The 18,134-nt window shown below is 36.1% G+C and overlaps 1 protein-coding gene across 1 annotated transcript; it reads left to right on the forward strand.

Annotated features, from left to right (window-relative positions):
* Positions 1 to 1,172: 1,172 nt before the first annotated feature.
* Mmp13 (matrix metallopeptidase 13) lies at positions 1,173 to 12,247 on the forward strand. Its single transcript, XM_003472818.4, has 10 exons — positions 1,173 to 1,312; positions 1,401 to 1,642; positions 2,279 to 2,427; positions 2,601 to 2,726; positions 4,667 to 4,828; positions 5,970 to 6,087; positions 7,036 to 7,169; positions 8,329 to 8,488; positions 9,726 to 9,829; positions 10,855 to 12,247. Exons 1-10 carry the CDS (start codon positions 1,193 to 1,195, stop codon positions 10,953 to 10,955), a joined length of 1,416 nt encoding a protein of 471 aa, XP_003472866.1. The 5' UTR covers positions 1,173 to 1,192; the 3' UTR covers positions 10,956 to 12,247.
* Positions 12,248 to 18,134: the final 5,887 nt, after the last annotated feature.

Consider the following 18,134-nt stretch of genomic DNA (forward strand, 5'->3'; position numbering starts at 1 on the left):
GTGTCTGGCCAGTGCTACTTCCATTGTTCAAACTGAAAAATGGAGACGCTTATAATTGGCCATGTGCTGTTTATTTTTTTCTCTGAATGTATGTATTATTTCTACCCATTTTCTGTTTTGTTTAGTCTTTCTTTAAATAAAATTTTAAAAAAGGTCCTGTTTTCTGGGGCACTCCTAGAGGTATGGGAACAGACATTTCAGTTTTTAAGAAAACGTGTAGGAATGGACAGGGTTAGGGTTACTGTTAGAGGGTGAGGGTTCAGTAGAAGTCATTCTAATTAATAGCTAATAAAATGGAGACTTGAGTCAACTGGCCTGGGTTTAAACCCTAGCAGAACTGTTTCCTAACTATATGGCCTTAAATAAGTATTTGAATTTTCTACACCTCAGATTGTCCATATACAAGATAGAAAACAAGCTTGCCATAGTATCTGCCTAGGGTGTTGTAAGGATTAAATAAGATAATGCTTTTTAAATCCAGCATGGAATAATCTCTCAATATATATCCCTAACCATTAATTTGTTGCATTTCAATATAATACAATATGTTATGTCTACTTGGACTTGTGGGAAATTCATGTTCTTCATATTTATGGAAAGGTTGTATCAATGTGTTTAAATTACAACCAAGGAACTCAATCTTTTGTAACATCCCTTAGTCTTTGAGCATGTTTCTGGTGTAATTTTATGGTCCTCAGATAAACAGTGACTTCTTTTGTAACTAGAGAAAGTTTAGTTTAGAATACAACTCAGCAGTCTACAAACATTCTGGACACAGGACTAGGTTTCTCTTTATGGAAGCAAACAGACCATATTAATACTCTTCTACTCCAAAGAAGTCAAAGTATCTGCTTTCCTAAAGGACAGAACCCCTATTTTTTCCAAGCGTAGTGAAAACCCTGCTGCTGTCTGCCTCTTCCCACAGTACCCATAAATATGCTGAGGCTATTTATTTTGTCAGATGGGATCTGAGACCCTGCTGAAACAAGAGATGCCCTCAGTTTTGTATTGCCCTCAAGGTCTGCCACAAACCACACTTGGGAGAGGAAAAAAAGTTGCCATGTAAGCAAGTTTGCCATTCACTAACAAGGAAGTTAAAACATACCCGTAAGTGATGACTCACCAGTACGGTCCTATAAAAGCAAAGGTCCTCGCTGGGAGAGGCAGCAGCCTCCAGGCACAGCCTTCCAAGATGCGCCCAGTTGTCCTGGCCACCTTCCTCTTCTGGAGCTGGGCTCATTGTCGGTCCTTGCCCCTGCCGAGCGCTGAAGATGAGGAGGACTTGTCTGAAGAAGACCTCCAGTTTGCAGAGGTAGAGTCCTTTGCCATTCTTGCTGACATGCTCTATCCCTTAAATTCATGTTCCTTTTAAAAGCTGATCGTTTTGTTCTCTGTTCTAGCGCTACCTGAAATCATACTACCACCCAGTAAATCTTGCGGGCATACTGAAGAAAAGCGCGGGAAGTTCCATGGTTGACAGGCTCCGAGAAATGCAGTCCTTCTTTGGCTTAGAGGTGACAGGCAAGCTTGATGACAACACCTTAGATATCATGAAAAAACCAAGATGCGGGGTCCCTGATGTGGGAGAATACAATGTTTTCCCTCGAACACTCAAATGGTCCAAAATGAATTTAACTTACAGGTAAATCATAGCCTAGTTTTTCTTAATATTTGTTAGCTTTTTCTTGCAGTATTAAATGTCAAATATTAAAAACAGGCCTTAACCACTTAATTGGAAGTTAAATTTAGGAATAGCTTAGAAGCTGTTGCTGAGAATGGCTTATAACATCTGTTATTATAAAACTAATCTAGCACAGTTTTTCAGCAAAAATCTCAAGGTATTTCTTCTAAAAATATCAAATTGGAGTACTAGTAGATTTAAGGAAATTTGCAAGTGTATTAATCAATAGTATTTTATAATAGTTCTTAGAAAGTTCAGGCTTTCTAGAAATTTCATGGAGCTATTTAATGTGGCTATGTTAATAAATTCAACATTGCAAGCATGTAAAATGGGTTGTACTATTCATCTGAATATTTTTCATTTGTGATGGAATATATGCAGATATTTAGAGATGACTGAATATCTGATTGAACTTTTCATTTTTAGTCTTCTTTGACATCACAATTAATAAATTCTGCTTCATTAGAACTTTTATAAAAGCCTTTGCGGTTTGAGTTGTCAAGCAGCATTCCAAGAAAGTACATTTTCAAACAGCTAAATATATTCACAAATACTCTAGCCTTCCGAAATTTAATTGAAAACTCTTCTGTTGAATAGAATTGTGAATTATACACCTGATATGGCTCCTTCTGAAGTGGAAAAAGCATTCAAAAAAGCTTTCAAAGTTTGGTCCAGTGTGACACCTCTGAATTTTACCAGACTTCATGAAGGCACTGCAGATATCATGATCTCTTTTGGAACTAAAGGTACCCATACAGAATTCTGCTTGAAACATTTTATATTCTAATGACTTACTTGGTTCCATTTTCAAATTCCTTCTCAGTCACTCATGTTTGCAGTGTTAAATGACAATTCACGAAGCCCCCATGCTTGGTATTACTGGATATAATTAGATCCTTACTCTTGCTTCTGTATGTAGAACATGGTGACTACTACCCATTTGATGGACCCTCTGGTCTGCTGGCACATGCCTTTCCTCCTGGACCAAATTATGGAGGAGATGCGCATTTTGATGATGATGAATACTGGACAGATAGTTCCAAAGGTAATTATTTCTTATAAAGATATAATTCTTGGCTTATTAGATTAGGTTACATAGTAAACCTGGTTGTACAGATAACTTATATTTAGTATATGATTATATTTTATAAAAAAATTGGTTTAGCTTATACTTGTTATTGTCTCCACAAGTGACATTTCTACAAATCAATGTTCAACTTTAAAAATGAATACATTCTACTTAATAAGACCAGAATGTCTTTCTTGTCTGCTAAGGTATTGTTACTGTGGATGATTTTTTTGAAGTTGTTGAAGAAGTATAGTATATATATGAGAGAGAGACAGACAGACAGACCACCACTCTACACACACACACATACACACACACACACACACACACACACACACAACTGAATTGGATGTAAATCAAAATATTTTTCTTTGGCAAAAATATTAGTGGCATAAGTTATGTCAAATTTCTGTCTCCCAGTGTGTGAGTTACTTGTTTAAGTTTTATCTGTAGCACTCATTTTATAAATATCACTCTGGGAAATCAAAATAATGTCTTACTCCAAATAGTATATTACAGATAAGATGAAGATTATATTTGTAAGAGTAAAACAAAACTGAGTGTTGAATGAATTAATTTAGCAGTTGCATGTTCAAGGCCCAAATTAATTGGGATGTTAATTTAGGAAGAAAATCCATAGGTAATCCCAATTTGGATTTAACTTTGGAGCCGGATAGATCCTTAGGACAACTAGAGGCAGTCTTCATAGATAGCTGATTTTTTTTATTATGTATCAAAATGAAAATCATTATTCTTCCCATGAGTAAAATTGAGTCATAAATGATTAATGTCTCAGTTTCAAAGCACCCAATCCATATTTGGAGGGAGAAAAGGTGAGAATTTATACATTCACACTCTGGTAAGCATAGTTTTAGGAAGAAAGAATAATATCTATAATGGTGAAGGCAGAGTCATAGTAATCTTCAGACTTAGGTTACTGAGTAAATACTGGGCTTGAATTATTTAATGAAATAAATGAAATTTTCAGCTAATGGCCAAGAATGATATCCATTACTAGTCATTTCAGTAAAGAATTACAGTCAGCTCAAAAGATCACTGATAGCCCTGTGATGTGCAAAATTTGCTAAGTTAGCTCATTTTCTTCATGCACAACCTGTGACAACAAAATGCTTTTTAAGGTCAAACTAAAATCACTGGCTCCAACTTTTATGTGGTCTAAGCGGAAGGAACCTGTTGTCTTATGTATCTTATTTTTAAAAACGTCTTTGATTATTCTTTCTTACAATTTAAAAGTGCAGCAAATTGGTAGAAAGAATGACTAAAGGCAGCAATGTAAATAAAGGAGCACAGTCATATTCTAGACTAAAGGAGGGATAACCAATCATGCTCAGAGTTTCTTTTTCTAAATTCTAGCACCCAGAAATCTCTGGAAAGGATAGTTTAGCTGGATTTTGTTCCCAAGGGTATAGCCAAGGACTGTGTAGTGCATCTTCCTTGCTTGGTCATCATCTCTGTGACTGCGGTCTCCTAGGATGGTGATCTAGGCTGCACCCTGTCTCTGCCCAGCCCTGTGTGTGCTCTCACTGCTGATTCAAGGTCGTGTCTCCACTTCCTTCACTAGACCTAAAACTACAAAGAGCAAATCAGGGTCAAATTTGGTTTGCTCTTTCTTCCTAACCAGTCCTATTGTCTTTACATCAAATCCTTATTGGTTGCTAGTTATACGGCAGTAACCTATTGATATCACTGTAGGTGTTTGGCTAATTGTGCAGGCAGCTATAATAAAAGGAAAAAATTAATCATGAGAATTAAGTTAATATTTTGAATCTTCATGCAACAACATATGGTGAAAGAGAAAAGAATTATGGGGAAGATAATATTTATTTTCATTAAGTGGTCATTGGAGCGCCTTACTGTTTTTATTGCTTTTTCTTTTTTTTTTTTTTTCCTTACAGGTTACAACTTGTTTCTTGTGGCTGCCCATGAGCTGGGTCACTCCCTAGGTCTTGAGCACTCTAGGGACCCAGGAGCGCTCATGTTTCCCGTCTATACCTACACTGACAAGAGCCATTTTGTGCTTCCTGATGATGATGTCCAAGGGATCCAGTCTCTCTATGGTAACTTTTAATTTATCAGTTATAAAAGCAGAATATAATCAGCTATAAAATTAGTCATGTAAGCACAATAAACACATACATTTACTTTCTAAATTACTGCTGAATGTTCTCTGCCAATAATGCTGTTTTTATTTTATTATTAAAACCTGAGGGAAAAACTAGCCATTTTTTCTTTCTCAGTCAAAACCAGTCCAGTTTTCTAGGATAGAAATCACTCAAGTAGCCTTTGGTAGTTTTAACCAATATCCTCAATGATAGTGTAAAATTTTTTCTCATCAATTTTCAGTAACATTTACAAAATAATTAAACCTCAATCCAAATATTTATTTATGGGTTACCTGCTATAAAGAGAATTAAAGCCACTATGCACAGTCATCTGTGTAAACATTCCTGAGCAAAAAACTCAAAAAACTTGATGTTGTTGAGCATCATTTTTCCATCTGTATTTAAATTTTCTATTACAGCTGATTTAAGTGAAGGCATAAACTTGAAGGCATCATAGAAAAATTTACAATTCATTTTGCTGTTCTTTTTTGTATTGTGTCATGTTGCAGTTAAAGCATTATGGGTTATGATATACCGTGTGTCAATGCATGTGACCGGATATAAAACTTACAAACTTGGGACTGGTCACCTCACTCTTGTCACTGGGAAGCAGCTGCACTGTGGTAAACTAGTGGAGCAATATCAGCTGCTGTTGACAGTTAGTAAACTAGACAAGTAAAAAAGAAAAAGCCAAGATGAGAGCTCCCACAGAGACCGTGTGCCACCAGAAATGGCCTCAAGAGGAATGTGTTTCTCCCAAACCATCTGACAAGAAGTTGTGCAAGGTGTGAGGACAATTTTTCAGTTTATTGCTTTCCTCCATTTCTAAAATCAACCTCAAGAAGTCTAAATTTATAGTTCAGCAAGATTTGAAAACGTCTTGAAAATACTCCTTTGCCAAGACCTTGGTAATACTAGAGGAAGGAAGGAAGTTACAGGGCATTTGCGCTTGTGCTGTACACAGAAGCCTCAGGACTTCTTGCCTTCCCAGGGCAAACCCTCACCACTCTACTAGCAGGCTCAGCCTGTCATCTACACCTTACATCATCAGGAAGGTCAGCATCAGCAACTTCTCATGTTTGTTTCCTGACCGCAGGTCCAGGAGATGAAGACCCCAACCCTAAACATCCCAAAACACCAGACAAGTGTGACCCCGCCTTGTCCCTTGACGCCATTACCAGTCTCCGAGGAGAAACAATGATCTTCAAAGACAGGTACCCGAGATTCTGTCACGAATTCTGCACCTGACAGTAATTTGCAAAGTTGTGTTTACGAATTGCCAAAATACCAGTAAAATGTCCAAAGTTAACAGCAAAAATAATAGACTTTTGGCAGTTTATTTACATATTTCAAGTCAAATAAATGATGGATAAAATCTTATATTTTAGTGGATAATCTTAACATTATGCAACTTCCTTTAAATTTTGGTGATAGTCTCTCTTCGAAAGATACCAAGGTAAACTAGAAATACAATTTACTTGAAAAATGGATATTGAAAGAAATTAAGTAGTCAACAGTTACTCATAAATGTTCACATAAATGTGTTTTGCCATGGTTAGTCTTTGATTTTGGTACATATGCTGGAATTTAAGAGACAGAAAGCTTAAAATCTAAATTTATAAAGAAAAAGGGTATGTCAATGTTCACTTTCTGGATTTCTGTATTATGCTTGTATAGTCATCCATCCATTCATTCATTTATTGCTTCCTCATGCGTGGCCCAGTAGCAGTCCCACTGCCTCTATTAATGACTAACTGCACTGTTCCAGGCATTTTCTCACCTACTGTTTTCCCTAGGCCATGAGATCACTGAAAATAGAATCCCTGAAATTGATGCTTTCTCTCCAAAGCCCAACATAATTCTTGGCACATTTGCTTCATACAAAATGTAAAAAATTAAAGAAAATACGGTCTCTGCTCAAAGAAGACTCAGTCTTTACAAAGGCTTGTGACATTTTAAGCCTGTCTATCCTCAGCAAGCATTAAAAATGTCACAACTTACAACCAGAACTTAAAGGAAAAATATGGATTTTTTTCCCCTTCACGAGTGCCAGGATGTGGTTGTGTAATCTGTAAGGCTGTGGAGAGAAATGGCTAGCAGGATTGAAACACTGAGTGTGAAAATGTCATGAAAAAAATGTTCTGGTTTTCCTCTTTCATTAGATTCTTCTGGCGCCTGCACCCACAGCAGGTTGATGCAGAGCTATTTTTGACAAAATCATTTTGGCCAGAACTTCCGAACCGCATCGATGCAGCATATGAGCATCCTTCTCGCGATCGTATCTTCATTTTTAGAGGTAAGGCTTCCACAGGCGAGGAGAGGGATTAACTTCCTGTTACCAAGGATTTCATGAAATGATTATTGGTGAAATTACACCTTAATTAAGAACCGATTGCTTCTCAGCCTTTTGGCTAAGATCAAGTCTAAATTAAGAACCTAGAATAACAAACAAAAACTGGACAGCATCAATTCTACCAAATACCCCAAATTTGATATGTAAAAGGTCTCATTCCTATTTATCATATTAATTTGTTGCTTCATATCAGTCATATATCATTTAAAGTTTGTTTGTTTCTCTTAAAAATTGTTCACTGACAAAACATAACATTGTGTACTTTGGAAAAGTGAAAGAATATTAACTCTAGTTCTCTGTAAATGAGTTAATTTCATTTTCTCTATTTTCTCGTTTTTCACCATGTTGAAATATGTATTTTTATTTACTTGACTTCAAAACATAGATATATTTTTTATGTTCTATTTGTTTGTGTGACATAGAATCATGGAAAATTTCCCGAATTGTTGCTGTGTTTTCATGATTATATTTTAATATCATGTGTACATAACATGGTGACATCATTTTCATTATTCAACTATTATATATGTTATGATGAAGTTAACTTTCCCCCTGACATTGGGGAATACACTTACTACCATCTCAATGAGCTGCATCCCCATCCCTTTTCATTTTGAGGCAGGGTCTCTTTGCATCACCAAGATGTCCAAGGAGTCAACTTGGAATCTTCTGCTTCAACTAAGAGTTCTGGGATGCCAAGCATATGCCATCATGCCCTGTTACAATGAAGTTATTTTTTAAAAAAGCAATAGCTTACTAACTGATATAAAAGTTGAGTTTCTAATCTCTTTTACTGTTTCTATGGTTCTATTTATTCACATAGACATTTTAATGTATTTTCTACTTATTTCAAAACAATATTCAATTATAAATTACCAAATTAATTGTGATATCTGATTGACTACATTCATATTTAAGGTATTAAAACCTTAAATCTGATATTTTTTCTTTGAGAAATACTCAGATTCTGAAGTTTCATAAACATTGTGTTGCACACACTCAGTATTATTTTTCTCATAGTCTTCCTTTATTTAAGTAAACATCTACATCTGAGTCCTAATAGATTCCCTTAGATACAATTTTTTTCTATTATTTATTCTAGGAAGAAAATTTTGGGCTCTTAATGGTTATGACATTGTGGAAGGCTATCCCAAAAAAATAGCAGAATTGGGATTTCCAAAAGAGATTAAGAGGCTAAGTGCCGCTGTTCACCTTGAAGACTCAGGCAAGACTCTCTTCTTCTCTGGAAACCAAGTCTGGAGGTATGGCAGCAAAACACACTGACCCTCTTTGTGTCACAGGGCAAAGTGAGCCCCAAACACGTTTCTAATCCAAACTATCACCTCATATGTTATTTTCAATGTCATGCCAGACATTTATTTCTTTTTTATGTCAGAAACTTCTCAGAAAGCTCAAGTTTGTGTTTAAAAGTCTCACACCCTCTAAAACACACACACACACACACACACACGACACACGCCTACCTGTTTCACCTGTTCCAACCATTGTGTTTTCTCAGCTATTTATTGTACCTCAATCACAGCAAAACCACGCTCTTTTACTTTGGTGCCATGATTTTGCCTGATCTTTCTCCTGGCTCCTACTTCTTGCCCCTCTTCTGATTTGCATGTGGTTCAGTTTTCAGCAGTTAGAGAGGGTATGAGAATGGGTACAGGTAAAAACTGGTTGAGAAAGGGCTCCCTGTTTGCAGAGTTGGTTGATCCACTAGACAGGTGGCCTGGAAGGTGTCAGTCCCATAGTTTGTAAAGTGACATTTTCTGAAGGGCAACTACTTAAACCATATGTAGAGATTCAGGCAGCACTGATATCAGTAACGTTTAGAAGCCCATGTCCATGCTTCTATGAAGGAATGGCAATGTATGCTAGGAATGCAGCGCTTGAAAGGTTTAGTAGGGAAGCATTCCTGAATGTGGGGAATATATATTAACTGCACGCCTCTTCTTTCCTTTAACACAATCAAATGCTCCTATAACTTTTTAGTGCAAAAAATTAAACTTAAATGGTTTATTACTGAACTTAGAAGCTATCTGATATATAGTGAGATCAATAGTTAATTGGTCAATGCGTAAACATTCATTTTATTTTAAGAACACTTTCTCGGTGACATGCTTTTATAACAAGCACGTAATTTGCGAAATGGAAATGAGGGCATGACAATCTTTACAAAGATGGCTTTTAAACAAGTCACCAAGTGCTCATCAACACACTCAGTACCCTCAGTATTGCAAATCTTATGAGATGTTTTAAGGGGACTTAAAATTTTAAAAATTCTCACTAATTTTAAAAGGTGCTATTATAACTATTGCATTATTTCTACAGCTTTTTTTTTTCCTTTTGAGATTGTTTCACCCTTGCCAAGGCTGAAAGTTCTCCTGCCTCAGCTTCCAAAGCAGCTGGGATTTAAAGCATATACTACTGTACCTGAATGAAGATAGTTTTTAAGAAATACAACTTAAGAGTTTATTTTTTTTAAAATAGATATGATGACATTAATCATGTTATGGATGAAGACTACCCCAGACTGATAGAAGAGGTCTTCCCAGGAATTGGTGATAAAGTGGATGCTGTCTATGAGAACAATGGTAACTACTTACATTGCATTGATTTTCAAGAAGGGCTTTTTCTGTAGCACCTCACAATTTTTTCCCATACAAAAGATTTTAATATAGTACTTAGATGTACTAATAATTGTATAGCATTTTAAGTATTAATTGCTTTTGTGTGACTATACAAATAGCAAACCAAAAATAATCTGTTTAGAATAAATAAGAATTTTACTCAAATATTGCTAAGTATATGAGTATAAGGTTTAGCCAAATATTGCTAAACCTTAAACATTACCCTATTTATATGTAAAGATGCCAAGTCCAAAGGGTATTGCTAGAACTCACTCGAGGTGCGGAGTGGAGAACCATTTATATGTAAAGACTTGTAACTGTCATAGGCATTGAAGATTTTTTGCTTTAATTATGAAAAATGTATTATCATTAACTTGCAAGTGACTTAATATCAGATTTTCTAACATCAAAACTGGAACTCATGGAAAAATTATTAATTCTAGGTAATAAGTATATCTGGGAACATTTATCCCTTTTTAAACTATAAGTAATATATATCTTTTACTTTTATTAGTCATGTTTGCTTACATAATGATTACATTCACTGTGGGGAATTGGTACATGTACGTAACACATTTTAATTCTTTTTTCCCCTTCCCTTCCTTCCCTCCCCCTTCTATTTTTCCAGCATTGGGCTCCTTTGTTTACCTTATAAAGTCTTATAAAGTTAATTATCATACACAGATTGAAAACCAAAATAATAGGGCAAAGAACACATAAGACAATTATGCTAAGTTGGGGTATATTTTTAGATACATTGTCTGCGCTGGATTTCAATCCCTTTTTCCCTCCTTTTCCTGTTATTGAGTTTTTCCTATAAAAACTATAAGCAATATATTAAAACATTGATATGATTTTAAAAGGTAAGAAAGATAAAGGTTAGAAAGTTAAAAACAAATGGAGTCTAGCAGATTGGATCTTTAATATTAGCTTTATTAAAACCTTATTATTCTCAAACTGAAATTTTCCTTGTGGTCTTTTTCTTGTAGGTTACATCTATTTCTTCAATGGACCTATACAGTTTGAATACAGCATCTGGAGTAACCGTATTGTTCGAGTCATGCCCACAAATTCTCTGCTGTGGTGTTAAATGTCTTTTAAAATTGTTATTTAAGTCCTGGAGGGCATTTGGGCTAATACTTCCAGAAGCACTGGGGCAGCGGGTGGGAAGAGATGGCAGGGGAGAGCTTAGTTCTGTGAACAAGCGTCAGTAAGTTATCTTTGAGTATGCAGTATCTATACGACTCTGCGTGGCTGGGACCACAGTGGAGAGTTTTAATGAAATACAACTCCAGGAATCAGCTGATTCTGGTGTGCTATATAAAAACAATAGCAGATGCTATATCCCACACCAAAATGGGATAGATGGTCAGTCAAGGAGAACATGGTTTTTAAATATATTTATAAGGACATTTACAACGGCATAAAGGTAAATTACAATTATATAGTTATAAATCATCATTAAAAATATGAAATAGTACAAATGGAAATTTATGGAGTTATGTGGTAGCCATACATGAGTTAGATAAAGGGTAACATCTGTGATAAATTTGTAGACACCTTTTTGAAAGATAATTTAAGTTTTTGCACTGAGAAGATTCAGTTGTACATGCCCCTCTTCACCCAAACTCTAAGAAACTATTAAGTCATCAAAGAAAGGATGGTATATGTGGCTTTGGATTCTGTTCAATTTCTACTTTTGCTAATGACTCAAGGGCAGCTTTCAAATAAGACAGATATTCTTTTGCACATTGATACACAACAAAGAAAGAAATTCTTTTTATTAAAATATTTCAGATCTTTGAAAAGTTATACTCTAAACATTAAATTTATTAACAAAATAATTTAGATGATACTATCACTTTTTCATAATCATTTGACTATTTAACATTAAAAGTATTGTTTTGACCTAATTATTTTCAATGTCCACTTTACCTTGGATATATAGGCTATTTTCTAAAAACTAGTGTAGAACAAAATAAAGTACATCTTATGAATTACAAGTATGTATGTTAAAACAGAGACATGCAACATAAAGAAAGTAGTCTGTTACATTGTAGTCCTCTTGAAATACAGAGCCATTTCTATTCTTTTCTCTCTTTCTTTCTTTCTTTCTCTTTATTCTTTATTTCTTTCTCTTTCTTTTTTCCTTCCTTCCTTCCATCCTTCCTATTCTCTATTAAATTCCTTATCACATTTCAAGCCTGGACACTTGAGTACTTGCCATTCATTGCCTGAATATGTGACTGGGCACCAAAGGAAGAGTTATTGGACCTAGAGATCTTGTTCATAAAAACTCAGACAGAGAAAATGAATTGTATATTTACATAATGTATTAGAAAGTATGTATGTTGTTTCTAATAAAAAGGATATTTTCAAAGATGTGATTTGAAGTTCTCAAAAATTTACAAGTTATTATTTCTTTTTTTTATATCATTATTTCCTGAATATACTTTCCTCCTTCTTCCCTTATTCCCTCCCCCCAAATTCAGGATATAAAATTAATTGTACAGATTGCATTAATCAAGTTCTGGTCTGTCTAGTTCTGAGGAGACCTTTCTGGGCCAACTTCCCTAGGGAGAGTCAGCACATTCCTCAGGAGAATCGACAATATATCTAGAGTCAAGATAGAGTTATGTCTCCCCTCCTCTGAACTATGCTCTCTGACTTTGTGCCAGTCATTTTATCTCGTGGGTCTTACTTTCTCTGCAAAACAGTAGGATTGACAGCTCGGTGATTTGGGGGAAATATGGTGGTGTCAAGGGTCTCTAATGAGAGAATCCAGGCTCCCCCAGGCTTAAATTTAGGTCCCTTCTGTTTTCCTAAGCTTTGTGCTTCCTCTATACATTTAATAAGTGTCTGTTAAATACCATTTACTCAAACAAATAAAGTCTTAATCTCAATCTCCTATAAAGCTGTTGTCCTACTATGAGATAGAACTGTAAGACAATTAAGTTTGAACAGTTTTGTGCTCCTTTAGGGGAGAAATAACCTTATTCTGTGGGAAGAGAGGACTGCTGATTTCTTCCTCCTGTATACCTCAAACAAAATCTGCACAATTTCCACCTTCCTTGACAATATAGCGGGATTTCTGATGCCTAAGGTTTACAGCCAGGGACAAGAGTATAGTACAGCCTTCCAGGTCACCTCCAGCCAGAGTTCTACCTCTTAACAGCATTCAGCTATGAACTCACCATACTGTGGTGGAGAAACCGTCTTTACAGAGTAGATTTACCTTGGCTTGAACATGGAATATCATGTACTTTTTGCATTAGTCAAAGCTCTCTTGAGGAAAAGAATAGAATGAGAGGATTGATTAGATTGACATACATGATCAGAGGCTGAAAAGGCCCACAATAGCTTTCTGTGAGGTGGAGAGTTGGGGAAACCAACTGCTCAGTCTAAGAAGCCGGGAACCTTGGAACAACAGGGATCAGTGATGCAGCCCCATGCAAGGGTGCAGGCCTGAAAGCACCCTGAAGTCTCTGGGGAAAGTCTACAGTCAGAGGCTGAAGTGTCCACTGTCTGATGTCTGTGGTCAATGGCAGCAGCAAAATGCACCTGCCCAAGAAGGCTAATGAGTATTCATGTGATTTCTCTTCTTGGCCTTTAATTTCTTTTGAATCCCCAACCTGTTGGCAGTCCTGTTGGCAGTCCTGCCTACCATCAGGCCACGTCTTCCCCACTTAATCCACTGACCCACATACTTAATGCCTTAATATCCCTAACTGAACTGTGATTTACCGATTTTGTAGGTGTCTCTTAATCCAGTCAAATTGACAACCACGGTTAACTGTGATAGCTCTTTTTCCCTCATTTTAAAACATGTTTAACTTGATTTTAGAAAAATGCTCCCTACTTGATTTATCATTTGCTGGCTTCTGTCTGTCTGTCTCTCTCTCTCTCTTTCTCACATAGACACTGACTAGATAGAGACACATGGATAGGTATAAATATATAAATACAATAAGAGGTCAGGATTACCAAATCCAAATTTCCAATATGACTGGATCAAGTCCCTTCCCCTGTGGTCAAAGCATCAAAATCAAATTATGCCAAATAGTTACTGGGAGCTCATCACTGGAATTTGGGAATTTACTAGTTAGTCGAGCAGATGATCCTAGTAGAACCTTTTGTGACACAAATTACAGGTAAAATACAGATAGTTTGTTTCCACATATAGTCCTGAATGCTATCAAGAGACCAAGTAATGTATTTTTTTATTAGAAGTGGTGCCATATCCACAGAGGAGCTTCACTAGGCACTTAAATTGAATGACAGCTTGTAATGGTCTCTTTAGCAGCTAATGAGAATTAGAAGTCTGAAAGATACCACAAAGTTCACGAATAGCACAAATGTATTTGAAACAGAGGAAACTGACAGGTCTTCTAGTGATGTAATAATTTTTGCCCTTTTATACTTGGAGAATTTTCATGTTAAATTAAAAATACTGTCCTGGATATGCATAAATTCAGTCCAAAATAAAAACAACTCAAATATAGACGGCCTTATGGAAAGATAGCTGCTAGACAAAGCTACCAAATTTAAACTCTATGCACACAGTGTGTATCTTGATTTTAAAGATTCATATGAGAGTGTGTCATTTACAATAGTTCCACTAGGTGCCACCAGCTATGTTTTTTATTTTTTAGATAGGGAAATTTCTATTAATTTGAAGAAGTCTCAGAACAAATGCTCTGTTCATTAATGTGGGAATGAAGAAGTTGGCCAAATCACCAGTTGTGAAATTATTTATGTAATTGACTTTAATAAGATTTAATAGTTTTGAATTCAAGAACAGTTTGCTCCAGTTAGCTTAGTCACGTATGTATTCCTGTCACTTATCTCACAGAAATAACAGTCAGCATGGTGTGTCATGCCACCAAGACACACTGTACATAGCCCTTGGAGTTGAGGCTTGTAAGTCATCATAGGTCTCTTGGTGACAGACTCCAATGTAAATCACAAAATACATGAAAATCAGCATCCCACAATGAAACCAAATTAGCTCTATTACAGTAGCAAGAAGGAAAAAAATTCAAGCTACCAGGCATGATAAATCTTGTTTTCCAAATATAAAAATGGATAATTATATACCATCTTAGACAATGTCAAGTTTAGAGGAAAGTGATTTTTTTATTTTTTATTTTTTTATTGTAAAGAGAATAAAACCAGAAGAAATAAAATAGAAGAGACAATCAATACAAAACACTGAATGTGATACAAGACTTCAAGAGAAGGTAAAAGGAAACCAACAATGGCTACCATGGTGCTGCTTGCTATCTTCAAAATAACTTCCTATATCATTAGGCACAATAAAATCAAACAGAACAGAATAAAACCAGTTAAAACCAAAACAGTGAAAGCAATACAGAAGTTCAAAACAAGACAGTAGGAATACAACAGTGACTACCATAATGCATCTTATTATCTTCAAAGCAGTTGCTTAGACCATCAGACACAATAAAATCAAACAAAACAAAATAGAAGTCAGTCAATCAAAACATAACAATGACCATGATACAAGACTTCAAAACAAGATAAAAGGAAACCAAACATAATGCCTCTTGCTATCTCCAGAATAACTGCCCATACCATCAGGTGTAATAAAATCAAGCAAAACAGAAAATATTAAAGCCAATCAAAACAAAACAGTGAAAGTAATACAGGATTCCAAAACAAGACAACAGGAATACAACAGTAGCTACCATAGTGCACCTTGTTATCTTCAAAGTAGCTGCTTATACCATCAGGCACAATAAAATCAAACAAAACAAAATAGAATAAAATAGATCAAAACAAAACAATGAAAGCAATACAGGGATGCAAAACAAGATGACTGTAAATCAATAATGGCTACTATAATACAATTTGCTATTTTTGAAATAGCTGTCCATGCCATCAAATATGAAAAAAATGAAACAAAACAAAACAGGATAAAACCAAGCTAAACAGAACAATGAAAACAATGCAGTGTTTCAAACAGGATATATATTGACAATGGCCACTACCTTCCCCCTTTAGACATCTCCTCCCCTTTCACCTTCACAACATCTATTGTGCACTTTGGATTCCACTAACCCCTTTAGTTTTTTATACGAAGGAGGTAACATGGTGTTCACCCACATGGTTTCATCCCTAAGCATGATCTCAAATTGTATCCATTTACCTACAAGAGCCTTGAGGTTATCTTTATAGCTGAGTAGCTTTCCATTGTATAGAAATGCTGCATCTTTCTTACCAGTTCTGCAGTTGACAGGCAATTGTATTATCTGCTTTGCTTGGGTATTTACATTTGAGTTAAAGTCATTTTCTGAAAATTTTTGATGTGGCAGGTTTAGGGGATAGGAAAAATATGCCAATATTGTATGTCTTGTACTTGTATAAGATAAAGAAATAGAGTGACATATTAGATCACTTGATCTCAATTTCTTCATTTTACAAATAAGAAGAATCGACAATGTTGCAGATTGAACCATTAAATTCACCCTACTTTTCTCTTTTTAGCTTATTAGTTTTTCTACTGTTCTTCACATGAGAGAAGAGTGTTTATGACATTTATTATGTACTACAGGGTGTAAAACACAATTTCTTCTACTTACATTAGGGCACCACTGATGTGACTGTACCTGTGACCCAGTGTCAGGGAAGCTGGGTCTGTGTGTCTGTGCCAAATCCCACCAGGTTCTCAGTTTCTGCTGATTGTCTTCTCCTCACTGAGGAGGTCCCTTGACCCTGAGAGTTTGGAGAGACAGAAATTGAGGGATCTCTAGCTCAGCTGCGACAATGAAATATCTTCCTTGCCAGGACAACTTTAATTTTGCATCCAGTTTTGATGTCTTGATTTCTCTATTTCCCCTAAATGAGTTCCCCTTGTGCTGTAGCATGACAAAGTAGCTTTCTGTTTTATTTTCAATAACAAGTCCCCACTTTCCTAACACTCTGTGGATAACCTTTCCTTTTTTTTTTTTTTAAAGACTTTTGAGACTCAATTTAGGATTTTTGCCTCAATACAGAGGCCGAGTCCTGCTGTCAATGAATGGCTGTCTTCTGTTTTCAGAAGATACACGTGCAGCTATCTCAAATGTTACTTTTTCCATTCCAAAAACCTGATGTTTTCCTTCCCTTTCTTGCCCTGAACCATCACGATGACTCCTTTCTTTTCCCACAGGGAAGAATAACTGTCAGTGACACTCTTGCTCCACATCACTTGACCACCCTCCACCTAGCCCCATTCTTGACAGTGTCAGCATGAAAGCCAAAAACAACCTTTGCTGTTCCAGCTGTCGTTGTCATCTTTTAGAACTATGTATGTCCTTTGGTTGCCTCAAAACCACATTTACTCAAACCCGGTCTTGTGCCTACACTCGGAAGCCCCTCTTCTGAGCAGGTTCATCTTCCACGCTTATTGCTGCATGGCAAGTGCTTTCTTCTACATGGCAAGTGGTCTCAGACGTGCGGGTATGGATGCCTCAGTCTGCAGGTTCATCCACACCGGGCTTAGGAGTACGAGGCTGGGGCAGAGGTCCATTCAGGCCATAGCAGCAGGAAATTCTGAAGACTCTTAGTCTAAAGTAATTCTGTCAATAGAAGACTAACATCCATCAGAAATACATAACTTTAAATTTTTAGGAGCTTCATTTTAAAAAGTAAAAAGAAACAGATAAAATGAACTTTGATGCTAAATTTTATTTAATGAAATAGATCCAAAATAATGTTGTTCCAAATATGAGTATTTTAAAACATTGTCAAGCTATTTTACATTTTGCTTCTCATATAAAGTCTTCAAAATCTGATGTATATTTTATGCTTATAATACATCTTGGTTCTTACTACCTACATGGCCACTTGTGGCATCCAATAGGTATCCCTGCACTCACGGAGAATCACGACCTCAGGAGAGTGAGGCAGGATATTCAGTGTGGCACTGTCAGATTCCTCCCTGTCTCTATGACTTGCTGGCTTCCTTTCGTTTCATTTCATTTAGACTCTCACTTAGATCTTCGACAACTCACCTGGCTCCTTTGTCCTTTTCACCACTGAACTGCTATAATTTGACTGTGTCCCCTAAGTCTCATATGTTGCAAACTTTCTCCCCAAAATTGTAAGTCATATGTTAATGGTGTTTGAGAGATGAAACCTTTGAGAGGTATCCTACTCTCATGAATGGACAAATCCATTCACAGACTTGTGAGTTATCCTGTCAATGTCTTTGTTACAAAAGTGAGGTTTTCCTGGCTCACTTGCTGTGCCTCACAATGCAATTGCT

Source organism: Cavia porcellus, unplaced genomic scaffold (genome assembly GCF_034190915.1).
Source record: "Cavia porcellus strain 051 isolate PalLab524CR breed Dunkin Hartley unplaced genomic scaffold, mCavPor4.1 scaffold_9, whole genome shotgun sequence".
Classification (NCBI taxonomy): Eukaryota; Metazoa; Chordata; class Mammalia; order Rodentia; family Caviidae; genus Cavia; species Cavia porcellus.